Consider the following 24,169-nt stretch of genomic DNA (forward strand, 5'->3'; position numbering starts at 1 on the left):
CCGTGGAAGCGTCAGGACGTTTGGTGTCCCCTCCTTCCCCGGGGCATCTCCACAAGTGAAGCCGCCTTCACACTGGGACCCGAACCCGTCAAGCAGACGCCACTTTCCCTCCCTACGCAGAACCCGGGCCGCTGCCCCCGCCCTTCCCATCTGCTTGTGCCTGAGAGCACCTGGCGCTGAGGCCAGGATGCCAGTGATGCCAGCAGCCGCCTGCGAGAGTGTTTGCGTCTGTCCGAGCTCTCAGGGGACCTTGAGCCTCTTGCCACGGTCTCGCGAGAAACCTTAGAGATCAGAGCAAGGCGGATCTCAGAACCGCAGACTGAGATTCCCGAACTGTTAAGATACAGTGAGGTCTCCCCTAACGTGGTGGGTGGGATCTTACAAGAATCTAGCTGCATTGGAATTGCCTGCGAATTGCCTCATGTGGTTCCTGGAACTGACCCGGGTGGTGGCGGGGGGAACGGGGGGCGCCGGTGCGCCTGGGGCACGGTTCTTGCCCCAGGACCCCACCATCCCCATCCAGCCGGCCTGGCTGCGCTTTGGCACCCCCTGGTGGTGGGTGTGCACTCTGGCTGAGATACGCGTGGGGCGCTTCGGGATCCGTGTCCCCCACCCTGTGACTCCGGATGCCCTGCGTGGCCGTGGGCCATTTCCCTGTGCCCCTCCCTGAAGACGGGCATTTTAGGCCGCCCCTTCCTGAGAAGAGCAGAGGGCAGCGAGCCCGGTGGTGGAGGCCCGTCTCCAAGTGTGCGCACACCACTGCAGGGTTCGCTGTTGGTAGAGACGGGCCACTCAAGCCCTGTGAGTTTGATTTCTGCCCTTCCCTTTTGGGAACTGAGAGGAAATCCGAGGACGGCATTAAAATACGGGGGTTTATGTGATGTCGTGCTCAAGTGAAGCGAGGATTTGTCCGGTATAACCATTCCGTCTGTGGCTTGCATGTCAAGAAATTCGTGGCATCGGTGACTTGGGGGCAGATTCAGCCAGGGAGACAAATGTCACGAGAGCGCCTGGGCCTGTTGAAGAGATTCTCGGCACCCCGGGCTCCGACGCTGCCCCCCCGCCCCCCGTGTGCCCAGGTCTGCACTGGGAGCCCCGTGCTGGTGTGCGCACACTGACAGGTCAGCTGGCTCCTAGGCCTCATTGCTCACACCCCTCAGGGAATGTCTCAGCGTCCCCCTCCCTGTCACCCTGCGCATCTAGGCCAGGTTCTGGTAGTTTCCAAGGGTCTCATAATGCAGGCACCAGGGGCTTCACCCCTCTGTTTCTCATGCTCTCCCTGCCCCCCCGGGCCACCCTGCCCTGAACTGCCCCTGCCAGCCCCCGCCACAACGGCTTTCAGTGTCCCGGAGCCCAGTGCTTCCTGGTGAGACTCGTTCATGTGTGTGTCCCTAAGGGGAGAGCCGTCGCCGGCCAGAACAAGTCGCACATGCAGAGAGGCCCCCTCCTTCACAAAGGAGCTCCTGCAGCTCCGGGTGGACCCCAGCCACCTCCTCTCCCCGCGGCCTCTCCTGGATGTACGAGGTACACGGAACTCCGGTCCCAGGCACTTGAGCCGATGGGCTGGCTCCTCCCCCTGGTCGCCAATTTCACAAATACAGCAACTTATGCCCCACACGAAAATTCTAGTTCCGGGAGAAGCAGTGCACCCTGTGTTTAGGGGCCATGGGTAGAACTGCTGTCACCCTGAGCCAAATAGAAGCTTACATTTTACGTGTGCACCTCGTGAACTCATTGAGCGAATAATCATACGTAACGTAGAGAGCGACGTTTGTGAGCCCTATAACTTAACTGTGTGTTCGGGGCTTTGTTTTGTATGATTGTGTAGCATTTATCGTCTGTTAATGAAGCGTGTAAGGTGCAGGACCTCAGTGTGTTAGACGTGGAGAGAAGCAAAATGGGTCCTTCCAAGCCCTTAGGCAAGAAAATCAGAATTAGAACATATTTATTTTGTTTTGTTTTTGAGCTGGGTGTGTGTGTGTGTGTGTGTGTGTGTGCGCGCGCGTGTGCGTGCGCGCAGCAGAATGACTTACAAAACCCTTGTTTTCATTTCTTCCCTTCTGGCCAGAGCGCTGTGTGCTATGGAACTCCCTCCCTGAGTCTCGGGGGCCGGGGCCGCCCTCCCCCAGCATCACCCAGCAGGAGGAAGTAGCAGCCACCCTGGGGAGCCTGGCTTCCTGCCCCGTTAGTTCACATTTTGGGTGTTTGGTCATTTGTTTGCGACAGACAGAAAGCGACCGGTTTCTCACATTTGAGATTTCCTTTTTTAAAAAAACGAGGATCGTTGTAATTCGATCCCACGTGCAGAGGAAGCCAGGTCTGCCCGTGGCCGTGACTTAGCGACGGTGTCTGCAGTGCCAGAGACCTGTGCTCTCGGGCTCCGGCGTCGCCGTCCATCTGGGCGCGCTCCACCAGCGGGACAGAATCCTCCGGCGCGGGGGCTGCGGGAGAGGCCAGAGGACCCCACAGCCTCCCGCGGGACTCCCGTGCCCAGGACCCCCCGACCGTTGGCTGGAACACGCCCAGCAGGGGGCGCTCAGCACCCCCAAGGCCTCCTGTGCCTTGCAGAGCCGGAGTAGGAGAATTTCCTTTTCCAAGAGTTTGTTCTCATGTGACTGCAGAATGTGCCTTCCCGTAACGTGTGCCCCGGCTGTCATTGCAGCTGCCCCCAGTGAATCTCGTCCTTGTCTGTACGGCGTTCCCGTGGTCGTGTGAAGACGCCACCGTGTCCTTCCCCTCCCGCCCTGCAAACGCCAAGGGCCCAGCACGGCCAGGCCGACCCCAGACGGCCGCAAAACCCCTCGCCTTCCCAGAGCTGCTGCCGGGCCCTCGGGGCTTCCCTCACGGCTTCCCGGCCGCCGGCCTTCCCAGTGCCCCGCGCTGGTTGAAGTGAGCGGCCCCGCGTCGGGGCGGCCTCGCACGTGCAGGGGGGCGGGGGCGGCCCCCACGCTGACGGCCGCCGTGTCCCTTGCAGGCTATCTCAACGTGCTCTCCAACAGCCGCTGGCGGGAGCGCTGGTGCCGGGTCAAGGACAACAAGCTCATTTTCCACAAGGACAGGACCGACCTCAAGACGCACATCGTCTCCATCCCCCTGCGCGGCTGTGACGTGATCCCGGGGTTGGACTCCAGGCACCCTCTGACCTTCCGGCTGCTTCGCAACGGACAGGAGGTCGCCGTGCTGGAGGTGAGGCGCTGCCCGTGGCCGCGCCCTGGGACCCGCCGCGTGCCTGTCCTCCCCGCTGGGTCTCCGCCGTCGTGTCCTCTGTGCCCGCCGTGGGGGCCTCCTCTGCGGGCGGCGGTGGGCGGCATGAGCAGCCGGCGCCCACTCGTACTGCGCGGTGCAGGCCCCCGTCTCCGGACGCCGCCTCCTCCCTGTCCTCCGTGCATTTGCATGATTTACCGCACGGTTCCACACAGCGCCCTGCTTTTCATTGTGGCCAGAAAGCCACTCCTCTCTCCCCGAACGATGGACCACCTTTGAAACAATGATGTTTCTTTCACTTGCCCTTCGGAACGTTCTTTACAGACGGAACAGGTGTTTTTAGGTGACCTTATAGACGGCGGCTTGCGGGCCAGTTACGTACAAACCCCCAAAGAACACCCTGCTTTCCAGAGCCCCAGTCCCCGAGCCAGGGAACAGCTAAAACCCCAAAGGAGGAAACTGCCCTCAATGTAAACAAGGCTGGTCTCCTGTGCGGGCTGGGGAGGAGGCAAGGCAGGCACCTTCCCCCTGTCCCCGCCGTTAGTCACGTGCTTGCCATGCGGCACGTGTACCCGACACCCTGTCCCTCAGCCGGTGGTGTTAGCTGATCCCTTGGGCAGGGGTCTGCAAGCCTTCCCCACTGCACAGTTACTGTGTTTTCATTTGTCTTTTTAAAATTTTCTTTTTTTTATTTTAAAAAAATTTTTAATGTTTATTTATTATTATTGACAGAGAGAGACAAAGTATGAGCCAGGGAGGGGCAGAGAGATGGAAACAGAATCCGAAACAGGCCCCAGGCTCCGAGCTGTCAGCACAGAGCCCAACGCGGGGCTCGAACCCACAAACCGTGAGACCATGACCTGAGTTGAAGTTGGACGCTTAACCAACTTAGCCACCCAGGCGCCCCTTAAAAATTTTTTTTGAAGTTTATTTTTGAGAGACAGAGCATGAGTGAGGGAAGGGCAGAGAGAGAGGGAGACACAGAATCTGAAGCAGCTCCAGGCTCCGAGCTGTCAGCACGGAGCCCAACGCGGGGCTCGAACCCAAAGTTGGTGAGATCATGACCTGAGCCGAAGTCAGATGTTTAACCGACTGAGCCACCAGGCATCTCTCTCTTTGTCTTTAAAAGCTTCATGGGGGAAGTTACTTTGAGGCCATCTATGTAAATAGCCCGTGATCACTGAGAACTTCAGCTGCTAACTTAGGCACCCACTGAAGGTGCTTACCTGAGGCAGTCATTGTCATGGCAACGAAAGGAAGAGTCTGTAATTCCGTTATTCCTTCTGTGCTCAGTAGCTAGCGTCTCCTGTAAGGAAAGTTCTCTCTTCCTCCCATTTAGTTATTGATCCCTTTACGTATGTGTATCAGTGGGGATTTGTAGAATATTTGTTTTCCTCGGTGATTATAACGCTTTCTTGTGATTTACTTTGGTGAAGACAATCCCACATTTGATCAGCAGAAGGCCCTTCAAGCTTCACCCCTGCGGCCTCTGCTGCATCCCTGTAACAAGGCACCACGGTCCCCACGTTCTTTGAGCACCTTCCTTAGGTTGTGACACAGTAAAATGCTCCAGGCTTGCCTGGCGCCTTCCCTTTGGCCCAGGCCTGAAACCAGCCATGTCTCCGAGCAGCTCCTTGTGGGGTTCCCCCTGGTGGCGAGGGGAAGTAGGTGTGCGTGTGTGCATGTAGTGGACACGTGCACTGCATGCATTCCTGCACGTGTACGTGTTGTATACATGGTTAATATCTATCAGCGTGCATGTGTACACGTACATGCATTCACACACCCACGATCATAACCAAAACCTCTAATTTCAGTCCAGCATCACAGGGTTATTTTTAAAAAGCCTACGAGAAAATTCTATGAAAGTAAACTTTGAGGAAAACCATGAATAAACCCAGTGTTATTTTCTCAGTCACACGGTACCTGGCGGGTTCAAATACTTTCAGAAATGCTTAGATATGATAGCATCAATGTAGATTTAGTCATAGGTATTTTCTTAATATTGTTTGGGGATTTTGTTTGGGGAAGGACACATTTGGGATTTTATTTACCCAGGTATTCAAGTGAAGTCACTTTAACTCCCCAAACATTGAACATTGGTTACGTTCTCTCTCGGGGAGGTGCGTACCTCAAGTCCATTTGCTTTGTCCTGGGCCTCACGCCATGCTGGCCCGGAGGTAGGGTCACTGCCAGCCAGTTATGAGCACACAGAAGATAGCTCCTCTCACGTTAACGGCTCTGGGAATATTTACAATTACGTGTATTCAGATCAGCATCCAACTTGTCAAGCCTGTAAATATACAACCTCATTGGCTTTGAGTCTTGAAGCTAAACTTAGCACATCTTTCATGATAGTAAAATTTAGTCATTTTAATGAAAATAATTCTTTTCTTTCACAGTCTACTAATTTATGCGCTTAATAACTCAACGTCCCCTAAACTTTTTAAAGATTGTATTTTGATTAATCAAATGCTTTGATACCATTATAAACGTAAAGCATCCGATTTCTAAATCACGCAATGAGGATGACTTAAATCCTTAATGAAAAGGATCTTACAGATGTATTTCCGACTTGCAGATGCAGCGGATCAGATCTGGGGCGGGGACCGTTTCAAACATCGTAAAGGCACACCATGCGCAAAGCTGGGCGATGACTGTAAAATGTGATTACGCTTCTATAAAGTCATACGAACTTACCTACACTTATAAACTGGTACAAAAGTTAGTTGACTTTTTGTACCATCTTAGGAGAATTACGATCACCACTTCAGGCCCATTTAGGAGACCCCGACAAGGGCCGCGGGGGGACAGGGTTGGGACCCCTCAGAGGTGCAGACCGCGTGGACTCGCCAGGTGAGGCTGGCCGGGGCTGGCGGGGATTCCTTGTTCTGGCCAGATTTTGTGCCAGATAATGGCACTTTCTAGGCAGCTTCCTTGGGCTGAGATTTCACTCCCATGATAGTTTCCACACCACACGCCCGCTGCCCTTCTGCAGACAGGACGGCCCACAGGGCTCAGGTCCCGTCTCCTTGGGTGTAAATCCTCACATAACTTCTGGGGTCCGGGCTTGGTGTGTACACAGTGTGGACCTGTCACTCGGGCCGGGACTGCGTCTCCGTCCTTCATACCCTTACATCTTCCTGTTCGTTCCCTCTTCTGCCTCTCCAGCTCTGCTGAGCTTGGAAAACGTGGACTTGTAACCATCGCTTAAGTAAATGAACGCTTCTCCCCTCCCCCGCCAGGCGGCGTCCTCAGAGGACATGGGCAGGTGGATCGGGATTTTGCTGGCGGAGACCGGGTCCTCCACCGACCCCGGGGCCCTGCACTACGACTACATCGATGTGGAGACGTCCGCCCACGTCATTCAGACCGCCAAACAGACCTTCTGGTAAGATTCCCGTGAAGCGGCCAAAAGCCTAACTACGCTCTTCTGTCACGGAGTTTCATTCCTTGTGTGCACAGCCTGGGGGGGAAGAAAACTAAAGACTCTCCCTTTGGCGTTACATTGATCCAAACTTTGCTGAACTTTTGTCATTTCCACTTTCCCGTCTTTCTGTTGTAGCAGAGTTCGGCAAACTTCTTTTGTCAAGGGCAAAAAGTATTTGCGGCTCTGCGGGCCGCGATCCCTGTTAAAACTCCCCGGCTCTGCCATCACAGCCACAGACCACGCACCACACAAGGGTGTGCTGTGTGCTGATCGAACTTCATTTGTAGGAACAGGCAGCGGGCCGGCTGTGGCCCGTGGGCCGTGGGACTCAGGGAACACATCTGTGGAACAAATAACTTACGTATTACATTAACCAGGGCGGAATTTTCAAAGTCATCAGTCATGTATTTTTAAAACTTGAACTGTGATTTGATTTTTAAACAAAGGCTCGTATGTATGAAAACATTCCTTTGAATCCTATTTCTGTAATGTAATGACCATGAAGATAATCTCAGCAGCACCTTTCAAGGGAAGGGCCCCAGATCCCTGAGGGCATTGAGGACTCCTGTCGGGCAGTCCCAGGGGTCAAGACTGGATTCCTAACACACTGGTGTGAAGCCTGTGTCCTGGGGCTGTGTCAGCGAGGTGCTGGGTAAGGAGGAGTGGACTCGGGCTCCCGCCACGGCATTTACTAGGTGGAAATTCCGGCCAAGGGATCGGGTGCCTCAGCTCCCTCTGCAGAGCCCAGGCCTGGGGAGGCCGTATCCAGGGCTGCTTCTGGGCTCATGTCGCCAGCCCCTGGCGTGCTTCTGCTTCCCCTAGACAGTGTGTAGGGATGGAGGGTCTGCGCCTGGGGCCGAGGAGAGGTGGGTGGATACAGAGCATGTGGTGGAGTTCTGTCCCCGCCTGTGGTGATGAACAGGCCGCTGGTGGTCCCTGCCGGAGGCCCTGCGAGTGCAGATGAGCCCCGTGTCCTCGCCGACAGTGGCCTCCCCACGAGCTCCCCCGTCTGCTTTTCCACACACGTGGCGTCCGCGGGGAATTTGAGCCGCGTCCCTGTGGCCCTCGAGTGGCGCGGTGGAGTGAACTTTTACTGTTTGGCGGAGACATTTTGGGGCAAAAGGCACTGTGCGCTCACATCGGGATCAAGCACACATTACCCCCAACTAAGGTGAATCAGCAGCTTTGGCAGCAGGAATTAATTTTTAGACACCTTGTCCTGAAAATCTCCAGTGCCGCTTAGCGGTTTTCTAAAGCGTGGACCCCCTGTTCTTGCCACTGTCGTTAGTGGGAAAGTCAGGTGCTGACATTGTCAAGTGCTGACTCTTCTGTTCGTAGTCATTATTTTTCCGCGATAACACCCTATCTTCGTCAACAGAACACACCTAAATTCCAAGGAGCCCCTCCTTATTCAGCACACACAGCACTTGAAGCACATTTAATCAAGTGGCTTCTTATGAAACGTGCTATCAAACTGGGTTTTGCAGAATCTCCCCGTCTGGAGTGACATAAAAGAAAGGAGGTGATGGTTTTTGACTGCCTCTTCGGAACTTACTAGATTCTGACGCCTCTCCGAGTGCCCCTGTGACCTTGGCTGTAATCACCAAAGTAACAACCCCGTGTCCGACAAGCCCGGGGTGGCAGTGTTTCCCCCAGAGCAAAACTTGGCTTTCCGAGTGGGCGGAGTTTCCGAGTGGGCGGAGTTTCCGAGTGGGCGGAGTATTAACCTACACCTAATGTGGGAAGGTCCCAGTTCTGAGAAAGGAATGTAGATTGCAGTATTGAAAACTCATTTATTAAAAAGTTGCATTCAAGGGGCTTGTGGCCACAAGAATCTTTGCTGCCTCATTAAAATCATTATAGATGTTAGCAATAAAGTGTATTTTCATTTGTCAGTTTGCTAGCGAAATATTCTTATACCTTGAGAGAAGATATTTAACAAGGAAATAACGGTCAGGATATAAACAACGGCAGCTCACCACTACAATAAATGACGTAGGATTAAATGAATTTTTGCTTTGATGCAAATGGCAGCTGGCTAATGAACGTTTTCAAGGTCTTCACGGAGGGGGGGGTCTGTGCGTTGGGTATGTCTGAGGGGAAAGGACAGTGATGTATTTGGGGAGGAGGGCAGCAGAAAGAAAAAATAGTCATTTAAATTCTCCCGGGAAAAGTAGAGTATTAGGAATATTAATAATGGCAAACAGTTGGGACCTGTCTTCCCACACCCTAGCCTCTTTCTAAATGAGATGTATAGACCGTATGATACAGGGGAAACGTTCTGAATTTTCTTCCCGAAACTGATTTCAAGTCAAGCTCCATTGGAGACGCATGAGGCAGCAGTTGTAGAGGCGGCAATGTGCGCAGAGGCCATGGGTCAGGGTGGATGGAGTCAGGGCAAGGGGCAGGCCGGGAGGGGGCTGTGGACTTGAATCACCTTCCCGTGAACCCTCAAAACAGGGATGCACCTTGCAGGTCTGGTGCTCAGTGAAATCAGCCAGATGCAAGAGGATACTGTCTGCCTGCCTCCACTCCTGGGGGGCTGGGGGGGGCGGTCCGGAGCAGACGGATCTATAGAGGCGGAAGGCAGATGCTGGGCCCAGGGCCCGGGGGCAGGGCGGGGTGGGGGGTGAGGGTGACATGGGGACGGAGGATCAGGTGGGGAAGGTCCTCGGGGGGAGGGCCGTGCCAGCCGCCCAGCAGCATGAATGCACTCAGTGCCCCAGATCCATACACTTGACAGTGGTAAGTGGAAGACCTTACGTGGTCTGCATTTTACACAATACATGTACTTCTGTGAGCGTCTCACGTTTTTGAATCAGCAGGTAGCATGTGCTCTCTTATCTCATGTCCACTTTTGCATTTAGTTAAAATCCCTGTTGTGGAAAGAGCACCAGGCAGAAGATGGGGGCCTCCCCTCTACAGCTTCGGGCTGGGAGACCTGGGGAGGGGGGCAGGTGCCTGTCCATAAGGCCCAGCCTCTTCCAGGAGGTCCATCCCGCACGTCCATGACCTCTCCGTTCCCAGCTCCTGTCCTGCCCCTCCCGAGCCCGCTCCTTCCTGGCGCGCACACCGCCACACACCAAGTGCTCGCTGGTCCCCGCGTGGGCGTTTCAGACACTTGGTCTGTGAGCAACCACGCCGGCTGTGCGTCCAGCCCTCACCGACCACCGGAGCACACGGCGCCTCAGCCGGCGATGCCCTCAGACACGCCTCCTGTCTTGCAGCTTCATGAACAGGCGAGGCATCTCCGCCAGCCCGTACCTGGGGAGCACCTCCAACGGCTACGCCCACCCCAGCGGCACGGCGCTGCATTACGACGACGTCCCCTGCATCAACGGCTCGGTGAGTGCGCCCCTCGGACCAGGGTCCGGGCTCGGCTGTGTCGGAGGTGGGGAGGTGCGGAGTCCTGTGATCGGGGACCCCGATTTCAGGCCAGGTACTAGAGGGCTTTTGGCGGTGCTCTGAGGCAGGAGGGAGCCTGCGTCCCCTCTATGATCTCAGTGTGCCTTCAGACAAGTAGGTAACCAGACGCTGGTGTCCTTCAGCGCCCACGTCACCATGTCCCAGCACGGCCGAAAACACGGGCTGTAGGACGGCACCGCAGGTCTGTCAAAACAGAGCCCAGTCTCGGTTCTCAGTGAGCAGAAAGGACGTGTGGCCGCGACATAGTGGCCGCACCGCAGACGCAAGGCGTCTTCCCCCCGGTGGCCGTGGATCGCCGGGACACCTGGCCCCTGGTCCCCAGGAACATAGCAGAGGTGCTCATAGACGCCCCATGTACCCGGGCTGCCTGCTCTGCACGGCCACGGAGCACACTCGGCTCCCGTACGGGAGCAGCCCTCATCAGTAGGCTTTTACCGGCTCCAGATTCTTTGCTGAACAGCCGTCCCTGAGCACACTGCCTGGGCCGGGCCCCAGTGCCGTCCTCTGGGCCACTGGAGGGGAGGGGCCCCTCGAGAAACCACCTCAGCATGGGTCCCCCGGTATTGGCGTCTGTGTCAAGATCTATCTCAGAGGTCGGCACAGATTGTGTTGATTGTGTTTTTCCAGCCTTGGAAGGTATTTTAGATTTTTTTTTCCTGCTGTGTTGCCCACCCATCCTTCTCTCAGTACTTGGATGGACGTCCCCAGTCAGTCCCCTCTTTTCCACTGTCATAAAACCCACGCCTGCCCGAGGCGGGCGCCAGGAGAGCGTGGCCTTCTCGAGGGAAGCGCGGGGACCAGGCAAGGACTCCCGGAGCGCGGAAGGAGAAGCAAACTGGAAAGAAGGTTACTGTGGTCCTGGCTGGAGGTGGCCAGCCGGTTATGGAGGCAGTGATGTCCTGTGTCCCCGGGGTCTTGGATATCTTGCCCTGGGGGTCCCTCCCTCCACCCCCTCGGGCCTGCCCCGCACTTCCTGCAGGGGCCTGTCCGCAGGCTCTGTACTGGGTTCCTGTCCGCGCAGTCCCTCCTCCCTGCCTGCCCATCCCCTCTCCCTCCTTCCTGATTGGCCGCACGGCCCCCAGCGCCCAGGGTCTGCACTAGGGATTGAAGACGCAACGGAGGAGTCGTAGCCTCTGTCCCCCAGTGGCCTTCCGGTCCAGCGGGGCTGCAAGGGGGGTGGGGAGGAAGAGCAGAGCGGGGCCCGGGCCCGGCAGGTTCACACAAGCATTAGGCTCCGTGCTGGGAGGTGGCTGAGGGGTAGGAGCAGAGCCGCGGTGCAGTCCCGTCTCTGCTGCGAGTCCCATCGGACAGCTTCCTGTCTGAGGCTGGGACCCTTGTCACCAGTCTCCAGGGTGTCAGCGGCCCCTGGTGCCCGCAATGGCCCGGCCCTCCTCCCCTGAACCCACGCACTTAGGGACGGCCGCGTGGTGGCCCCGCGAGAGTGGGTCTCGGGCGGTCTCTCTGCCTCCCTGGGCACTGGCGGGGGGGGGGGGCCCGCCGCGCNCGCCCTTTGCCCCGTGTCGGCAGCCTTGTCCCCAGTGGTAGCCCAGCCACCAAGCTCACTCGCACGTGGTGGCGGCTTCTCTGAGCCCTGGTCCCAGCTGCCGCCTGTGTTAGAGGGACAACACACACCTGTCTCTGGACCCTCTGCCCGAAGGCCCTTCCACGTCCCTCTCCCTTACCTTCCGCACCGAGGGCTTGGGCACCAGCACACCACCCCTCCCCCAGCCCCTTAGGTTTGTGTCCCGCGGGCTCAGCCCATCCCCCGGAAGGAGCTTTCCCTAGAGCATCCACAGCGTCATCTGACTCAGACATAAAAGCCCACCCTTCTGGAAGGACTCTGCCTCTGGGAATCGTTTCCGCACGTGTGTGCGGCGCTATTGACAACGTGAGGTCCCGTGTGCAGGATTCGTGGCTCTCGCTTTTTGAGGGCTTCCAGACCCCTCTCTCAACTGCCTCTACCTGCCAGGCCCCAGGACCAGGCCCTCCCTTGTGTGGACGGCTTCCTTCCTTGGTTTTACGAAGGTTATGCTTTCTGACCCCAAACCTGACTTTTTGTCAGTGTATCGACTTTTTGTAGCGTGATCCGTGACCGCTGGTGTCCCCCCCTGATGGCAGCACAGGATGGAAACGAGTCTCAAAAGGGATCTTCTGATGTGCTTTTAATCTAGAAACTTCTGTGGAGTATCTACAGTCTAAGTTCCATGTGACTTGATCCTTTGGCATTTGGGGAGGTGATGGTCCAGTCTAGAGTGTTCAGATAACCCCGGACAGCTGTGTGCCGGCTGTCGCGATAGGGCCGCCAGCCCGGGCTGGTGCCCAGGGGCCGCAGCGTGCAGAGGGGTCCCCACAGCACAGAAATAGACCCATCAAAGTGGCTGCAAGAGACAGAAGCCCGCCTCCCGTGAGACTTCAGACTGTGGCTATTTTCGTGACAAAAGGCTGTAATTACAGCATGCTGCCAGAGGGGTGTAAAAATAGCATAAAATGAGCACAACATAGGAATTAATATTTCTCTCTTTTTTTTTGAAAGTGCAAAGCAATTTGTCTCTGGCCACGGTTGTGAGTCTGGGTTTACTTTACACTTCAGTGTCCACGGTCCAAAGTGGCCCATAGTTATTTCCATCCTTTGTATGAAGCTTTCCTGCTAAAACAACACTGTTATATCCATTATATTCTGAATTGCCCTCTTTTCTGTCATAATCTGATTTCTTTCTTTCAACAGACTATTCTGGTCACCACGCTTTCTTCAGGCACGACAGAGTGTGGTACCCGGGTGCACGCTGGCCGTCACCCAGAGCACCCGAGCCGCTGAAGCGTGGGTGACAGACGGGCAGAGTCAGGAGGTGGTGTTCTCCCCGGGGCGCCTAGGGGCCCGGCTCTGCGACACAGCCCTGTGACCATTCTCTCTGCCACGGTCTCCTCCTGCATCTAGAGATTCCCAGGGGAGACCTGGGGGTCAGCAATGTCAAAGCCCTTAAGCCACCATCAGGGCCGTAGTAATTAATATAAAATAAAGGGCTTTGCTGGGATCACAAGGTGCTCCTGGGCCACAGCTCCAGGTTTCCGGGCCCCCGGGCCGGCACTCCTTTCCTTCTGTCGCATGGCTTCTGCCCTCTGGATCGGGACTTCCAAAATTGGGGTCTTTAAAGAAAAAAAAAGTCAAATCAGTTTTTTTTTCGTCTGCTCTTAAAAACCAGAACAGAACAAAAACTTCCTAAGCCGGTCACCCCGGGAATGACCTTAAGGAACAAAGAAGCCCCTCCTGAGGCTCCCGCAGTAGAAAAGCTGTCCGCCTACGTGCGTGTGCCCGTGCGCGCGCATTCCTGATGACGGCGTGGGGCACGCGCGCGCATTTGTGGGGGGACTAACAATGTCTCAGTATTAAAATCTCTGCTTTCTGTGGCCGAGGGCACTAACGACGAGGCTGTGTGTTGCAGTGGGACCCTGACGACGGCCCTCCTGCTTCCCGTGCCGGAGGCTTGGGAGAAGAGGTGCTCTATGATAACGCGGTCCTGTACGATAACTTGCCGTCTCCGAAAATCTTTGCGCGCTACCCGCCTGCTGACAGAAAGCCTTCTAGGCCGTCTGCCGACAGACTGTCCTGTAACCATTACAAATACCCTCCCTCCTGCGCTCAGTCTGCCACTAACACCTCTTCTCTGGGGAGGGCGCCTTCTGTCGGGCTCAGCTCCCAGGTACAGCATCTCCTTCCGTCCTGTTCTAGAATTGTCTGAACCGTGGGCCTCCTGCCAGGCGTTACCGGGGACCTCCTGCGGGCCATTGCAGCAGGAACGTAGCCCCCCGCTCGCAGCAGCCGAGCCCCCTCGAGGGTGAGGCGGGATTCTGTGCTCGACTAGCACAGAATTTGCGAGTGCAATCGACGCTTGGCTGCCCTGGAATGGATTAAACACTCCTAACCTGTTTGTGGCTTGTGCACTGTATCTCTTGGCCTAAATCTGGCTCTGTTTCTATTCTTGGAAAATTCCTCAGTGAATTTTGTGCATTACGTCGACTTAAGGCAGAGATTTCAAAAAAGGACAGGGATGACAGAACTTTCCAGAAGGTTCTTGTACTGCAGGCTTTTAAAAATACGTTCCCATTGCTTGTACATGAGGAACGCCGGACTCCAGGTACTAGTTGCATTTGGCCTTTAAACATTAAACAGACCTTTAGGCTAGAGTATTTTTCTGTAACGAGTCTGAAAGCATGCTGCCTAAAACGAGGTAGTAATGAGGATTTTGGATGATAACTGAATGATAAATAACCCTGATACTGAACTGCTGTCCGCTCTGTACCTCATAGTTACAGCAGACAGCAGCACTGCAGTGCGAATACTAACCTGGTGTGCTCGTGAATTCTCCGCCTAAGGATTTTCTGTGCTTTAGAGCCACAGCCTGAGAATACTCTGCAGACATAAAGCAGACGGTTTCACTTTAAATTCTTTTCGCTCCATTTTGGGGGTCACTGTAGGAAGCAGTGGCTGCCTGGCAAGGCCCCAGCAGCAGCCCTAACCCAAAATCTCAGGGAAGGTTGGTTGGTTTCGTATTTTTACTGACCGCCACTCAGATCTGTGAAGATATATACCCAGTGAACGTGTTATGTGTCCATGGACTTCCTTCCTCTTGTCGGTATAAGAGTTCCGTCGGGCGGAAATTGTGGGACACGTACGCCAGCTGGTACATTTGCTTTGTCCCCAGATTAGCCTGGAATGACTCTATACGTTGTTCCGATGTGCTTGTTTGTATTCATTTTTACTCCCATAGAAGGCGGGAAACACGTTTGTAAGTGCAATAGTGGCACCTTCCGGTTTCCCGTGCTGGTGGGGCCGTTACTGGAGAGCTTCCACTTGCTGAGCGCCCGCAGAGCCCCACGTGTTGTGCACATGTCTGGCCCGTCACCTGACCTCTTGAGGACCCCTGTGGGGAGGACCCGGTATATTGATATTTTTTTAATGAGCAAATGGCAGCCCAGAACATTGTAGAGACTTGCTCAGCTTGTCCCACATCGTAGAGCCAGAGTTTGGAGCTTGGGGTGTCCGTCTCCCCGACTCCGGGCCCACCAAAGCAGCAAAGGCAGCGGTGTGGGAGGGCGGGGGGCTGGAGTGGACATTGGCCGCCAGGCCGGGTCGGTCGAGGACAATGTAAGGTCCGCGTGTGTCACGGAAGCAGAACCCAGCCTGTGGCGGCTGGCGGGGAAGGAGTACAGGTCCTGTTAGATCTTCACTAAGAACCGACCTGGCTCATGCTGGTCCCTTGTCGCTCCCCTTACTTCCGTCCTCTGGCCCCCTGGAGACTCAGAAGGTAGTTACCTGTCCCGGGAGGAGGTCAGGCAGCAGCAGAGCCCTTCACGCAGAAATGTGACGCTCAGCCCCACCGCTCCCCTAAGGAGCACCTCCGGACAGACCAGCCATTCAGTGTTAGGAGCACAGACTTGTAACCTCCACCGAGTGCTCTCGGATGCCCCGCGGCCTGGGCCAGATTCTCAGTTAGCGTTTCTGATCGCCCAGTAGAAGCATGTGTGACTTTTACTGCACACGTTCAAGTTCCTTGCTGGCCTTGGACCTCAGCTGCAGACCCACCAAAGCCAGAGCAGGGAGACCCCAGCAGCTCAGGGTTCAGAAGGCAGCTGTTTTCCCGTGTGGGCCAGGGCACAGTAAAGAGTCAGACACTGAGACGACTTACTGGGAAAAAGAGGATTTTTATCGTTTGTTTTTAATCTTCTTCCATCTGTTTCGACAGCTGAAGGGTAAGAAGCCCCCGGCAGCCTCCAGTGGGGTCACGGGGAAGGGAAAGGCCGCGAGCAGTCAGCAAAGAAAAGCCGATTCAACAGCCAGTGTGAAGCGCACGCCTTCAAGTAAGTTTACCCCCCGGCCCTTGCTTCTGGGTTCAGGTGCGCTTTGCAGAGCTGCGGCTGTGAGAGCCATCTTCCAGGGACAGATGCCAGGTGTCAGGGTCTGGGGGGGGGGACTGGGGACTGCGTTTGCCGTCACCCTCCCGCCTGGCCGGATTGAAGACAGGGGACGGTCTCTAACTCAGCTTTTCTGAGAACGGTTTGCAGGGAACAGCAGCGCTGATACGTTAGGTACAGGAGGCCCTGGGCTTCCGGTCAGCAGACCTCGGCTTGTGTCCCCACGCTGTTGGTGACTCAGTGACTCCCATCAAACCACACACATGCTCCATAAGCCCAGCCCCCTGTGCTGGTGGCGTGGACGAGTGGCTGCGGTGCATTCGTGGCGTCACTGATGTGCCCCGTGGGTGCCCAGGCACGAGAGCGATAGGAGGGTTCGTACGGGACCCACGTTCCCGCTGTGCCTCTCGGTCTGCGAGCTGATGGCTGCGGTCCCAGCTAATGAGCCCGGCCGCTTTATCAGGGTGGGTGACGGCCACTGCCCCGCGGTGCGGACACGGCAATACTCTCTGAGACCGAGGGGCTCCGCCAACGGCTACGACTCTGAGCACCAGCATGCAGACTCCAAGTCTGCGGGGCCGAGCAGAGCAGAAGTCGGACATGGGTGAGGGGCTCTGCCCACCTGAGCGCCCGGTACCCCCCCCACCTGCTGGGAGGCTCTCCTTAGGCGACGGCGCTGCCCACGCCCGTGCATTTCCGCTTTGGCCCTGGCTGTGTCGCGCCCCGACTCACTGGGCCAGCAGGGAGCACTCGCTCATCACGGCCCTCTGCCTGTTGCTGGGGTCGCACGCACAAGGTAGGGTCATTGCCACCCAGCTGCTCCAGTCTCTCGGGGAAGCTCTCGGGCAGATCTGCTGGGAAAGGGGTGCAGCTTAGCCTTTGACAAGGTTCCGGAGCCCCTGAGCGGTGTGGACGCCTCAGTGGGGGAGGACGGGAGTTAGACTCCGGTGACGGCTTGGGAAGTCGTGTCTGTGCTTTCTGGCTGTGGCTTGGTGTCGCTGGCTGGTAGACTGGCCTCCGTGTAGGTGACAGGGTGGCCCGCCGGCTCTGGTTAGCAGCCCCTCCCCCCTCCCAGGTGCTTTCAGAGCCTGACTTGCTGACCTCCTGTTTGCACCATGAGGCAGGTCGCAGTGTGAGAGAGCCGGGGATGGGGCGGCCGGCCTTCCCCTCGGCCACGTGCAAGGGCCAGCCTTGGAACTGACCACCAGCCCTGGGCTGCCTGCGCCCCGGGGGCTCCTGTCCTGTACGTCAGCTTCTCTGTACTTCCCTTCTCCTCACACGTGCGTTTCGAGCAGTTAGTTCGGGAGCCGGTCGGACTAGGGCTTCCTCATCACCTTTTTTTTTTATGCTGGTTTCTTTTGACCTGGCAAATCTTACTTTCCTAATGTAGTTGGGTATATTGATAGTCACTTAAGATCTTAGTGCTCTTCGTGTGTGGAGGGGCCTGGAAGAGGGGAATAGCTTGTGCCCTAGAGCCTTGCTACCCAGCACCCAGCCCTTCTGAGATCTCTGTCTTGATAGCCTTTCTCCCAGGGCCTGTGCTCGTTTCATTTCCTAGATGATTTATCCCTTTATTTTATGAGACCTTCTGCAGGGAATCTGTATTAACTTTGGTGACATCTAATGGTGACAAAAGAGAAAAATAATTGCATTCGGTGTTTTTGCTGAATTCAGCCAGTTGCATTACAGGCTGCACGGGGACCAAAAGATGTGGAAATGGACAGGTTATTGCCTATAGGTTTGCTGGGAAAGTGCCTCTGAGTAGAAGTAGGTGAACACGCTGGCCAGTGCTAGCAGCGCTTTAGTTTCAAATGGTTGAATTTGTTACCCCCCTGCTGCGATCCTTTTAAGATCATGCCCTGTGTGTACGTTCTCTGTCTGTCTGTCCATCCGTCCGTCTGTCCATCCTAGGAGGGGAGGTTGCCTAGGGACTGGAGGTGTGCACCTGACTTCACAAACTCAGGGCTTCACTGCAGGATTCAGCGCATTCGGCCTCTGGGACACGGGCCAGATGGGCCGTGGGGACCCAGTTCTCACTGACAGTGATTGGGGCTGCCAGTGAGGGTCCACCCTGTCCCAGGTACTCGTGGTTCTGCTGGGGTGGGATTTAGGTATATTTATATCAAGTTCCGTTAAGCCTGCAGGCAGGCCTGCCTTTTGCTCCGTAGGGGGTGAAGCGGAGACTCGCTGCCCACGTCGTAGTGGCCTCTGTGGCGTCACCCCACGCTCCTGGCCAGAATGGGGTGGCAGACACACGACCCAACGATGGCGGTGCTGCGGGGGGTGAGGCGGCAGGTGCAGGGGTGCGGCTGGCCCGCAGGAGGGCTCCGAGGCATCATCAGGTGTGGGTGGCAGCGGGAGGTCCGGAATTGGTGACCCTTGACCACAGGTGTGATCGTTTCTCCAAGTTATTATCATCGTGAGGCCACATAATTAGAGGGCAAGAGCTTGCGGCCGGGACGTTAATGCCGTATTAAGTAGCGGAGTGGCGTTGCCCACGTCTCCCACTAGCTTCCCTCGGGCCGGCTTCCTCTTCATTCCTTGGTTCGTTCATTCATTCCTTCACTCATTCCTCTTAATGAGCATTTAGCAAGTGCTCACTGTGCTCGTTCTGAGTGCTCCACACGTAGTGAGTGAGCCCTCTGACAGCCCTGGGAGTCACTGGGTCACAGGCGCGGGAACCGAGGCGTAGAGAGGCGAGGAGCCTTGGTCCACCTCGCGCAGCTGACACGGCGTGATGGGGTTCCAGCCAGCCCGTCAGGTCCAGGGCCCGCCGCGCGCAGACTCCCTGCGTTCCCGTCCCTTCCTTCCTTCGCTCGGTGGGTACCGTGTGCTCGGTCCAGGTCCCCACCCCAGCACCGGGGACAGAGCTGCCGTCCCGCCCACCACACTGCTGGACAGCGCAGTCACAGGGCTCAGACGTGCCGGTGTTACGGAAGTATTTGAAAAATACAGAGAAGTGCCCAAATCCAGTGGAGTAGGGGGTCCTGAGCCCCAGCCTTACTGAGGATTGTTACGTGCTGCAGAGGCAAGTGGGTTGAAAAATGTCCTCGTGTTCTGTTTGCATTCCCTTGACTCGACTCAGAGACTCCTGGGAAGCTACCGGAACTATTTGAACTTGTCCGGTTTCTACTCGAGTCCAGCTGGCCCCATTCTTTGTCTTACTGAACTAGCAAAACAGCTACATTAGTGTTTCTTTCACCGAGTTGGCTGATTTTACATAGGCTCTATGAATTACCCTGTTATCTGCTTGGTTGAACCTGAGTTTCTTTTGTGTGTGTGTGTGTGTGTTTTTAAGATGCTGAGCAGTACAAATATGGCAAGAATCGTGTCGAAGCCGACGCGAAGCTGTTGCAGAGCAAAGAGGAGGAGCTGGTGAAGAGGAAGGAGGCCCTGAGGAATAGGCTGGCCCAGCTCCGGAAGGAGAGGAAGGACCTGAGGGCCGCCATCGAAGTGAACGCAGGTATGAGGGGGCGGTGCCGGCTGGGCCGCCTCCTGGGGCTTAGCGTAGACCTACCCCGGGACAGGAGCCATGACGGGGTGGGGGGGTGGGAGGGAGGGAGACAGTGGGGCAGGCGAGGGGAGGCCACGGCCGCCCCGCAGCCCGCTCCCCTGCTCTCTGGCCGGGCGGCGCCAGGAGCTGTCCCCACCTTCGGGTGCTGCCGGCAGGGATGGTCTACAGGACGAGTCCCCAGGACAAAGCGGTTTCGAGTCCTGTGTATGACGAAGCCGCTGGGGTTGTGGGCAGGGGAGCAGTGCGCGGGGACAGGGACGATGCAGGGGCCCAGGTAAGGGGTAGAAGAAGGAGCCCTCGGTGCCCCGAGAAGAGACAGCGTCTGAATTCTTGGAAGGGAACGGGGCCAGAGGCCAGGTTAGCTGAAACACCCCCAAAGGCCATTGTTGGGGAACCAGGTCAGGACCGGAGGGGTGTCTCTGGGCCGGCAGGTGGTTCTGGCTGCCAGGAACGAGGCCTGGGGGGTCGCGGTTGTGCGGCTGGGGCTGTTTGACGTGGGTCGCCACAGATCAAGACTGGTCCTTACCCTGGGGCAAGGCTCACGCTTTAGGTGTCGGCTTTGCTGGCCTCGGAGGGGGGCAGAGGGAAGGGGACGGAGGGAGGGAGGGGAGCAGAGGGAGAAGGCCGTGCAGAGGACCAGGAGGGTCCGGAGGGGAGACCCCTGCTTCCACGTGGCTCCCCTGCAGGGAGGCGCTCACGTACCTGCATGTGAAACAGTTAATCAGCAGGCAGCCTTTCCGGACTTTGTGCCTAGGTGAGTTTTGGGACAGGAAGTGCTTTTGGAGCTTAAAGACTGGGAAGTTGGGTGTCCACTGAGCAAGTGAGAGATGAGCCGTGGGAGGGGCGGCCCCGGCCACGTGCCTGCGGGGAACTAAGCGCTAAGTCAGGGGCCCGGGAAGGAGCCTCCAGGCCGACAACACAGAGGAGGAGCCCTTCCCTCCTTGTGTCAGGCTTGCAGGGCAGCCAGGATGCAGACAGGTTAGAGTAGCGCCCATGTCGCGAGCGCTAGGCCAGGGCCACGCTGGCGAGCCGGGTGCCCCCTTGGGACCCATTTCCTGCACGTCCAGTGGGTATGTTACCGGCTGCCTTGTGTCAGTGGGACACGTTTCAGATAAACCGAGTCCGGTGAGTGCGCCTTGAAGCGACAGGCGCCTGTTCTGTGGGGGTGCGGGCCTTACTGTGGGTGCTCCGGGCGGAGAGGGCGCTCAGGAATAACAGGGCGGGGCCGTCGGGACGGGACGACCGCCAGACCCTTCAAGCCAGCCGCACCCCTGCAGGCAGCTGCTTTAAGTCCCGTGTGTTGAAGTGGGAATGCCGAGGCCCCAGCCCAGAATGCTGCGATTTGTGGGGCTCCAGGGCCACGGCCCCCCGGCTGTAGGGGAGCAGAGAGGCTGGAAAGGGTCACTGTTGTGGAGAACGGCTGAACTGGAGTTTTGTAGAAGGGACCCAACCCAGGTCAGGGCCGCTCAGTGCTGTGCGAGCTTGTGTGAGGGGCAGCAGTGTGTGTCACCTGTGGCCGGAGCGACAGCGTGTCCGTGGGCTTGTCCGTGGCCTTGCAGGCAGGAAGCCGCAGGCGGTTCTGGAAGGCAAGCTGAAGCGGCTGGAGGAGGAGTGCAAGCAGAAGGAGGCCGAGCGCGTCAACCTGGAGCTGGAGCTGACGGAGGTCAAGGAGAGCCTCAAGAAGGCCCTGGCCGGCGGGGTCACCCTGGGGCTGGCCATCGAGCCCAGATCAGGGACGTCGAGCCCACAGGTAGAGTCCACGCCAGCCCGGTGAGCACACAGCCGCGTGCTGGCTCCGGACGGTTCCCGCTGCGCCCCGAGCCCCTGGCCTCGCGTTTTCCCCTCTCGTGCGAGCACGGAGGACGCCCCAGCACCCCCCCTCCCCCGTCCCGTCACCACGGGACTCAGCTCTTTATCTCTTTCCAAACGCGTCCTGACCGGATTCCAGTTAGCTAGAAATCTCAGTCCCGGGTAGCAGGTTGTTACAAAGTACGTGCTGGGGCTCCCGCAGGTTTCAGGGGGCAGAACCCCTTCCAATCGGACAGGACGAGGGGAAGCACTTGGCAGACACGAATCAGGGCCTTCAGGGGCCTCCTGTTCACTCAGACCCACGGTCATGGACAAGTTACTGGTGTCCTTCCCGTGACTATCCCATCGGGTCCGGTGACCTGCAGAGTCAAGTGTCACCACTTCCATTTCATGGTCGAGGAACATGGGGCCCAGAGAAGTGATGTGACCCCCCCGTGCCCCCCCCAGCACACGCGGCTAGCAGGCAGCCCTGAACTCGGTGCCTCCCAGCTCGCCCGCTCCCCTGGGCTCCATTCTGTCCCTCTTTCCAAACTAAAATGCGGAGCCCCGGTGAAGCCCCCCGCCCCTCCCCTCGGCGCTGAGGTGGCCGCGGGGAAGACTGATGTCTTCATAGATGTATGGCACTCCCCCTCTCCCTAGCGGTGACCCCGCACCCTCCAGGGGTCCCCTGTCTCTCTAGTGGGATCCTGTGCCCCTTTCCTGGGGTCCTCCCCCTTCTAGAAGTGACCCCACACCCCTCAGGGGCCCCCCTTCTCTAGTGAGATCTTGCATCTCCCCCAACAGGGGTCCCCATCTTGGCCCCCATTTATCAGCTCTTCAAGGCTCACAGAGCCAAGCCTGTCCTTGGGAAGGCTCAGGATGGGTCTGGTGGAGCCCCCCACCCAGCCCCCGGGGCCCGGCCGCTCCCTCTCTCGGGAAGGGTGGGGGGGGCTCTCCTTAGACCTCGAGTGCCGTCCCCCGTCCCGGCGCTGGCTGCTCTGTGCTCTTCCCACCCACACCTTGTCTTGGGAATGCGGCTTGCAGGACGGATGTCCCAGGGGGCCCATCCCGGGCTGCCTCGTAGACCCAGCTTGGCCGCTCCAGGGAGAGATGGTGTGATTCTCTCTTTCTTGCCAACCATCCTGTCCCCCACTCCCTCCCAGCCAGTGTGGCCTTTAAAAGCATTTCCAAGTAAACCGGAACACGGGTAGGCTAGCTGCTTGGCCTCCAGGGTCAGTAGCCCCCATAGGGGGTTGTGAGTGACCCAATTCACTGGTGACGGGAGCAGTGTTCTCCCCAGCGGCGTGCCATGTGACCCATCCGGCCTGTGACATGTTACGCCGCCGTGCTCGGGGGCTTGGTCCTGGGCCCCCGTCGGGGCAGGCACCGCTCACTGCCACGCTCTTCCCCAAGGAGCAGCCCATGGCTCGTGTGGGCGGCCGGGGGCTGCCAGCAGTTGAAGGCACGTTTGGTCACACGCTAAGCCTTCCAGGCAGGAGACGCCTTCCTTTGGTGTCTGTGAGCTGCACGGGCTGCAAAGGGTTGGGAGCCTCAGGATTATCCGGGCTGGGGTCCCTACAGTGAGCCCCAGCCTGCGTGACGTGCTCTGTGCAGCCCCCAGCCACGGTCACGGTGCCTTCCACCACCTGGTGGCACGCAGAGCTCTTTGAAGGTAAAAAACACTGTGCAAATGGCCAGGGATGCCCCCCCCCCCCCCCCCCCCCCCAANCTAGAAGGTGCTCTCAGAACTGGGGGCTGACCATGCAGGCCATCGTGGTTATCATTTTTGCCCATTTCCAAATCCCGTGTGCTTCCTTTAAAATGAGTAATTCTCAGGGGTGCCTGGGTGGCTCAGTCGGTTAAGCATCTCACTTCGGCTCAGGTCACGATCTCACAGTCTGTGGGTTCGAGCCCCGCGTCGGGCTCTGTGCTGACAGCTAGAGCCCGGAGCCTGCCTTAGATTCTGTGTCTCCCTCCCTCTCTGCCCCTCCCCTGCTTGTGTGCTCTGTTTCTCTCTCAAAAATAAACAGACATTAACAAATTTTAAATGAACGGCTCTCTTGCCGGACATCGCTGCTGGAGAGCGAGTGGACTCACACGGGGCCTCCTCTCTGTGTTCAGTCTCCGGTTTTTAGGCACCGGACTCTGGAGAGCTCACCCATGTCCAGCTGCGAAACGAGCGACGCCGAGGGCCCGGTGCCGGTGAACAGCGCGGCCGTGCTGAGGAAGAGCCAGCCGCCCGGGGGCTCCCCTTGCCGCGGGCACGTGCTGCGGAAGGCCAAGGTGAGCTCCATCCTGCGGCGAGAGGGCACCTGCCCCAGGGTGTGCCGGCCGCCGTGGGAGGGGCGGGGCGGGGCGTGGGGGGGGCGCTGCAAGGGCCCTGCGGTTCTCCCCACAGCCAGGGCCTCCTTCAGGGTCAGCCTCCTTTTCAAGGGCCAGGAGCCCCAGAACCTCGCTCAGGGCGCCGCCAGCTACTGTCCCTCACAGCGGCAGCTCCGGGCGGACCTGCTTCCTGGCTGGGGTGGAGGCGGGACCAGGTGACATCTGTGGTTCTCACCGAGGGCCCAGGCCCCCCCTCCCCCCCGCTGCCTTGCCAGTGGTGCTGGGGGCGCAGGGTGAAGGTCTGTGCCCGTCTGTGCCCTCCGGCCTCCCGCCCGGGATCGGCCCGGACAAGCCGGGATGCTAAACTTAAAACTCTCAGAAAATCTTAAATCCATTTATAGTTTATCAAAGCGAACGGTTCTTGACGGCGGGAACTGCGTNCAGAGAAGTCGCGCTCGGAGTAATTACCTTAGTTCGTCAGATGAGCGTGATCTGCTCTGACGCGCGTGGAGGCGGACGGCCTCCCTCCGCCGCCTCTGGGCCCTGTCGCTGTCATGACGTTGTTCTGTGGCCCG

At 57.7% G+C, this 24,169-nt stretch overlaps 1 protein-coding gene across 2 annotated transcripts in view; it reads left to right on the forward strand.

The window, feature by feature from the left end:
- The window catches only part of AFAP1 (actin filament associated protein 1), a 78,474-nt gene that overhangs the window by 48,905 nt on the left and 5,400 nt on the right, over nucleotides 1-24,169 (forward strand). Inside the window, exons 9-16 of one of the 2 annotated variants that reach the window (XM_077750416.1) lie at nucleotides 2,975-3,186; nucleotides 6,450-6,595; nucleotides 9,862-9,979; nucleotides 13,501-13,758; nucleotides 15,802-15,916; nucleotides 19,269-19,433; nucleotides 21,044-21,234; nucleotides 23,394-23,555. In XM_077750416.1, the coding sequence (XP_077606542.1) occupies nucleotides 2,975-3,186; nucleotides 6,450-6,595; nucleotides 9,862-9,979; nucleotides 13,501-13,758; nucleotides 15,802-15,916; nucleotides 19,269-19,433; nucleotides 21,044-21,234; nucleotides 23,394-23,555 (1,367 nt within the window). The remainder of the gene's footprint in view (nucleotides 1-2,974; nucleotides 3,187-6,449; nucleotides 6,596-9,861; nucleotides 9,980-13,500; nucleotides 13,759-15,801; nucleotides 15,917-19,268; nucleotides 19,434-21,043; nucleotides 21,235-23,393; nucleotides 23,556-24,169) is intronic. The other variant, XM_077750415.1, reaches the window with a different exon arrangement.

This window comes from Crocuta crocuta, unplaced genomic scaffold (genome assembly GCF_008692635.1).
Source record: "Crocuta crocuta isolate KB4526 unplaced genomic scaffold, BGI_CrCroc_1.0 scaffold179, whole genome shotgun sequence".
NCBI classification, from domain to species: Eukaryota; Metazoa; Chordata; class Mammalia; order Carnivora; family Hyaenidae; genus Crocuta; species Crocuta crocuta.